General features: G+C 39.2%; 1 protein-coding gene across 5 annotated transcripts in view; it reads left to right on the top strand.

Annotated features, from left to right (window-relative positions):
• The window catches only part of MYO5A (myosin VA), a 195,395-nt gene extending 189,144 nt beyond the window's left edge, over window positions 1-6,251 (top strand). For all 5 annotated transcript variants that reach the window (XM_058737701.1, XM_058737700.1, XM_058737702.1 and 2 more), the window contains one exon: window positions 37-6,251. In XM_058737701.1, the coding sequence (XP_058593684.1) occupies window positions 37-189 (153 nt within the window). In that variant the 3' untranslated portion in view covers window positions 190-6,251. The remainder of the gene's footprint in view (window positions 1-36) is intronic.
• The last annotated feature ends 919 nt before the right edge of the window (window positions 6,252-7,170 follow it).

Here is a 7,170-nt window from a genome sequence, read left to right on the forward strand (position 1 = left end):
AGAACTGATGTTCTGTTTTTTGTTTTTAAATCTCAGATGCGTTTACGAGACAGGAAAGACTCTCCTCAGCTGCTCATGGATGCTAAACACATCTTTCCTGTCACCTTTCCTTTTAACCCATCCTCCCTCGCACTAGAAACCATCCAAATTCCAGCCAGCCTGGGCCTGGGATTCATATCACGGGTCTGAAAGTGATGTGATGTCAAGGCAAACAGTGACAGTAAATTTCTTGCCTGAAATAAGAACCATTATTTCCAGTGAGCTACTGAAAATATGCTCTAAAGAGAAAGTACTGAGTATCTTTCAAACAAGAGGTTATTAACTGGAAATCTCCCTAAATACTTTCATCACCTTGGAAAGACAAATAGGCTTGTTTGTACTGTGTTACCTTTAATTCATAGCAACACTCACCCTTGATCAGTTAGGTATCCTGAGTTACATGCAGGTAAATGGCAGACAGAAGGGGGAAAAGTGTCTCCAGCTGCCAGCATTTATTTTAAATCCTTAGCACTGCATCCTAATGGTATGGTAAAAATGTAAATTCCAGCTATGAGCTGTTGTTAGGAAGGCACCAACAAAGAACCTCCTCTGTGTGAACCAGAAGAATTGAAAGAAAAATTGCCATTGAGTACATATCATATCAGTTCAGGAATCAATTATGTTGATATTGTCAAACTGGATCAAAGAAATAAACTGGCAATATGTAAAGTAATTGGTCAAGTAACTTCCTTATATGTGTCACTCTGATGTAGAGATATTAAGAGAATGTTGGTTTGCCATATAGCATAGAAGTCCATTTGTACTGTAGTTTACTGAGCATTTTAAATTGCTGCTACATACTGTATACTTTAACATGTAAGCGATATTCTTATTAGCCACTACAACAGTAAGCTTCTCTTTTATCAACTCTGTTTACAAGTCAATCAGACCATTTTAACTGGATTATGTGCAAATATATAGATTCCCCTGCACGAGTAGCGGACACTGGGAAGTCATGTAGTAATATGACAAAATGTTTGACATTTAGGGATAGGATTAGACAAAGTGGCTATTGTTGATGTCGTTATTTATTCAGAATGTATTACATTGATGTGCTCATTAATTTTCCCTGGGTGGATATCACATCAGGGTACAGTGTTCTGTGAAGTGACTTATTTTTAGTTCCCAGATCAGATTCCTGCACTGCATATTTTCAACCCAGCCAGGTTTTCTTTCTTCTTAATTTATTAAGAATTAATCTCAGTCACTATCTAGAGAAGAGTATCAGCATAGTCATGGTTCGGGTCTTGAAACCTTGATTATCCTATAAATTATGCAAAACAAGGTATATAATAAATACTATGATTCCATTTTTTTAGGCTTTGCAACTTCTATAAATGTTCTCAGTACCACTAGATACTTTAAAGAGCATCATACTAGAAATACTTTAAGACTTATATAAGAAGACTGCTGAATTTTAGAGGATTTGTTTCAGTAAGAGCCAGATCCTATAAGTTTCATTCTGAAATTCTAATTAAACATATTCTCAGTTTTTCCTGGACATCCTATACAGTAAATCTTTCAGGTTGTGCAAAAGCAAATCCTTAGTTTTCATTAGAAACTCTAGTTCTGAATTACAATCATAGATTTATATAACTTAACCGTTAGATGGTCTATGAAAAATGACATCTTATTAATACATGTGCAATATTAATGGAAGTCAAACAGTTTCAAATCAATGATAAAGATTGTTATTAAAAGATACATACTGTCTGTTAACTTATTTGGGCCTCACATTCCTCATTTATACAGTAAGAGAGTTGGACCCTTCCACATCTAAAATTCTCTCCTTTTGGCTCTTAGGTCCTAGAGAAACTAGATACAGTTACTCAGTGAGTTCACCCTCTAATTGAAAGATCACTGTTTGGTGCCTGTTAATTCTAGGGGATTAATAAAATGTAAAACCACAAGTTGGTGTAGCTATAACCTTTCTTAAATGTACATGATTTACATACATGCTTTTAGAAAGTGAATTAGTTTTAGTAATTTTTATTGAATCATGTACTGCCATATTCAGTTTGGATACATTTATTTATTTGCAAAACCAGCCAAAAACACTACTGATCCAATCAGGTTCTCTTAGTTTTCCCCAGCTGTCAATGTGGTTTTCAGTGAACAGTGAACTCTTACCTCTTGGTTAGTACTGAATGTGCCAGAGTACTGACTCATTGCACAGGGGAAACGCCAGAAAAATGTCATGATGATGCAGGCTGTCCACCTCAGACCTGGAAATCCTCCTGGGCCCTTTCCCAGCTTAGTCCCTGTGTAATGTGCATGCCCTGAATCTTGTCAGGTCTTCAAGAGCATGCTGTAGCTCCTACTGCCGTTGCAGCCCTTTATCTTAGCCCAGACGGCTCATATCCTCAAACATCTCTCTCTTGTCTCCTGCCTTTGTGCTGGAAAGTGCTGAAGCCTCCATTCCACACCTGGGCCAGAATCTCTCCTGTTCAGTGATGGCCACGCAAAGACTCTACTATTCCAGGCTCCAGCTTCCTCCAAGGCCTACCCAGAACCCGAGATGGTGATCTGAATCAACTTCTCTTAGCGACATAAAGATCTTTAGTCATTACAAGACTACAACCTTACAACCAGGGAACCCCAAGACCTGATAAATGACTCCGTGTGCTACTTTCTTGAGGATGCAATAGTTATTTGTTTACTAGGGGTTTCCTTGAGCCCCTCTTAGGACAGCCCACCCTCTCTCCAACCACATTTCCTCACCCAACTTCAAACATCCCTTCCCCAGCCTTCCAGCCACGCATGCCATTGTTCACTCTTTCCCCTCCCTCAGCTGGACCATACACCACTTGCCTGTCTGCTCAGCTGCTCTGACTGTGCTGAAGGCAGTAGAGTCAGTCCTCAATTGCCCCCCTGGCCTGACTTCAGGCTGATCTTTGCACAACTTCTTGTTCTCGCTTCTCAGCAGTACATTCTTTAACATTATCACTAATTTGCTTTTTTATAATTCCATTGTGACACACAGTAGGGATTCACAGAAAAATCTTGAAAGAACACAGTCCTATCTTCATAGCCCCTTCTCAATAGTCTCCTCACTCACCTTATCTATAGACCCAGCTCATACCTTGGAATGCAAGACTGAAAAATTAGGAGCAGTTTTCCTTGTAGCTTTCCTTGGCTTAAGGCTTTGGTCTGCCTGACCTGAGCGTTACTATAAAGAAGAGGGAAAATAAGATCCATAAAGTGATTCCTTTGGAAGTTTCGAAAAATCTCCGTGTACCTGACACTTCTTTTGTCAAGTGCAAAAGTACAAAAAGATACATTCCAAAGCCCACCAAAAGGAAATTTGAGGATCCTGGTCAGTTTGTATGATTTGCTTTATCCCGTTTGGCTCTTTCTGGGTGAGTAATTATGCATAACACAGATCAGATCTTTTAATACCATGTGAGGGAGGCTATGAAAATATTGGGAATTTCAGTGTAGTGATTGTTTTAAGAAATTACTATCCTGGTAACCCTAGGTCAAGGGGTACCTGTCCTATCCTGAGAAATCCTCACATAATATTCATGCACCAACCTGCCCTCCCCACCCCACCTTGTCTGTCTGTCTCTCTCTCTCTCTCTCTCTCTCTCTCTCTCTCTCTCTCTCTCACACACACACACACACACACACACAGTTACCAGAATGTAGAGTTCCCCAGGAGGCATAATCAAGGATCCTCTGGGTAACTGCAATTGTTTAGAATAAAATAGAAAGCAAAACTTAGCATGTGACCCTTAGATTCTCCTGCTGAAAGTAGTGCAGAACAGGACATTGTATCTGACTATGCTTTTCTTCAGCGTACTTCCTCTGTTACCTCATTGTGTCCTCACAACAGCACTGGAAGGCAGAAAGGGTAGCTACTATAGTCACTTGCTGATGCTACACAGAAAGAGGTCAGTGACTTGCTGAGGTCACACAGCCCTCCTGCCATGCCGCTTTCCTGAATGTAGCAGTGTCAGTGTGGCAGGTGGGAGCAGGAAAGTAAAGGATCTCGAGGTGACATTCAGTTTCTCCTGGTACCCATGGGGTACCCTGGGTCAACAAGAGGTGCTTTTTTTTTTTTCTTATCAAAATTGGCAACGGGCATACGGGAACTGAGCAAGCGCCAAGGACCAGGTTGTCTGTGCTAACGAGATGAAGTGCCCAGAGCCTGGTGGCTTTCTTTTTGTCAGTTACCTTCTATAACTAGGTGTGATTTTTGTAATGATTCAGAGCTCCCTTGAAAGGTGCAACACTCTGTGCTTGGGTCTTTAATTAGTGGCAGGCTGTCTCAAACTGACTGGAAGCGGTGAAAGCCTCCCAAAAGATCAGAGGAAAGTCAGTCTCCACACACACACTCCTCAGAGCCAGCACAAGAGCCACCAGACGAGCTATGTAGCCGGCCGTGAAGCCCCTGGGTACCTTCTGAGGCCTGTCTGTGGGCAAGCCGTATCCACGTCCGTGTGTTTGGACATTTTGGTGTGTGCATGCTGCCGGTGTTTACTTTGGAGCTAGGAGGTACGCTATGTGCATGCGTGTCAGAGGCTGTGTGTATTGCCGTGGCCTCCGTTCATGGTTAAGTGCGTTGTAATTTCTTCTCAGGGCGTGCTGTGAGGACCGCCTTAACCCCTGCTCCCTTCCCTCCGAGAGCTGCCTTAAGTTCTCTGGAACTTTTCCTCTGTAAGGGACCGACTTACCTGGAGAGGATATCTTGCCGTGTTTCTCAAGGTTTTGTGAGGGTTTTGGTTGGGTGTGGCCTCCAACCGCTAATTCCTTTTCTTCCTGCATGACTCTCCCCTCCTGTTACTTCTCCTTCCTTTTCTTTTCTGTTATTTCCAAACAGGTGTTGGAACTCAGGCAGCACCAGTCTCAGAGCCAGTGAATGTGGGCTGAGACAGTGTTCCTGAGTTTGGGGGGCTTGGTGTCACAAGTAAGCAAATGAACATATGGAAGAAATAGATCAGTTCGCTTCTTGGTAATGCTTAAATGGCTTGTTTTCCCCAGATCTTTTCTTGATACAGGTAAAGGGTACAGCTGTAAAACCTTCCATGGACATGCTTTAAAATTTTTTTTAAAGAACCCTGTACTATATATAAAAGTTTGAGTCAAAATAGGGAAGAGTGCTGTAAGTTCTATTCCATTGTATTACCCTAAATTAAATCAACCTTGAGTTACAGTAGACTTCTCAACAGATCAGGAACTGAAAAGTAATCTGTAAAATACCTGCCAAAATGCATTTTATACATTTTTTAATTTTATAATTTGGTCTAGCGAAAATGTTCATTAGCTTAACTTAATGAGTGTCATTAGCTTCCTAAAATGACTGAAAACGATTAACATTTCCTTAGTATTGTGATATAGCTTGAAATATTTGAAAGAAAAATGTTTCTTGCGTGGAAACTGGTACGTATAATTTAATGCTTGGTAGGTCAGTACATTTTCATGCATTTTTCAGTCAATAGTTTCAAATATCGTATTGGTACCACATGTTATAAAACTGTAGCCTATATTTCAGGCTCTCTAAATCACTTGAGCCATTTAATATTTTCCAACAAATGGTGAATTTTTCCTTTAAATGTGGATATGTATGTTGTAATTTATGATTCCTAGTTATGTATTTTTGTGGACTCTTGGAGTCATGTTCACTTTTTTGTGTCCTTGGAAAATTTAAATTGCTCTAACAGTGTTACACCGGAATGAGCTCATGACATTTAACATATTGTATTTTAATTATTAACTTTAATTATTAATTTGCTGTGAAATGGATATGCCTTTTAACTACAATGAAAATGAACATTGAAGTTTTTCAAATATTTTTCCTTGTTGGGTCTGTAAAAGGAATTCTATTTTGATCTACATAGAAAAACATGATATGGTTAATCTTTGAAAAGTTCTTAGGTAAAATACTCATCCATTAGAAAGGAAGCAGAAATACTGAGAAGTGAAAGGCACTATCAACCACCTCTGGTTTTAAACTGAAACCATCCCAACATATCCCACATGGAATTTTTAAAAATAAGTTAACAATTCACCTCATATCGACAAAAGCCTTTGACACCTGGGTTTTCACTAGATATCACCTAGTGATAAGATGAAAACCAAAACAATATCAGATTGACATTTACGCTCTAAATTTGTAGTTGTCTAATGTTGTCCTTAGTAAATGTGCGTCACTAATGCTGTATTCTCCTAGCTATTATAGAAAATTGTTCAAATAAAGATATGGAAATAAAGGATTTTTGTTAGTGTCTTATAAATAAACTCACAGCACATGGAACATGAGATACACACCAATGGAGAGCACATTCTGGGCTGTTAAACACACCTTTAATATTCAAGAGGATAGAAATCATATAATGTCTGCATTCAGATGATATTAGAATTAAACTAGGTATCAATGATGGAAAAATAGCTGGAAAATCCCTAAATACTTGAAGATTAAACAACATGCTTCTAACACATGGAACAAAGGAGAAATCTCCAGAGAATTTTTAAAATATTTGAACTAAATGAAAATGAAAATATAACATCAAAATTTGTCCAGTGCAGTGAAAGCAGTGCTCAGTGGGAAATTTATAGCATTGAATGTATGCATTAGAAAAGAAGAAAGACCCATACATAATCAATCATTAAAGCTTCTAGTTTAGGAAGCTTAAAAAAGGAAGAAAACATTAAATGCAAAGTAAGCAAAAGAAAAGAAATAATATAAATCAGCAAAAATCAAAGACATTGAGGACAGAAAATCAATGAAACCAAAAGCTGGTTCTTTAAAAAAGATTAATAAAATTGATAAGCCTCTAGCCAGGCTAACTAATTAAAAAAGAGAGACGACATACAGCAGATTAGTGGTTACTTAGAGCTGGGAGGAGTTGGGTCAGGGGGAATCAAGGGGACGGAGCAGTAACTGAGGGACATGGAATTTCATTTTGAGATGATGAAATTTTTTAATTAATTTATTTTAATGTTTATTTTTGAGAGAGAGAGAGCAAGCAGGGGAGGGGCAAGAGAGGGAAAGAGAATCCAAAGCAGGCTCCACGCTGTCAGCGCAAAGCCTGACATGGGGCTCAACCCGACAAACTGAGATCATGACCCAAACCAAAGTCAGATGCTGAACCAACTGAGCCACACAGGCACCCCAATGATGAAACTTAA

This window comes from Neofelis nebulosa, chromosome 7 (genome assembly GCF_028018385.1).
Source record: "Neofelis nebulosa isolate mNeoNeb1 chromosome 7, mNeoNeb1.pri, whole genome shotgun sequence".
Classification (NCBI taxonomy): domain Eukaryota; kingdom Metazoa; phylum Chordata; class Mammalia; order Carnivora; family Felidae; genus Neofelis; species Neofelis nebulosa.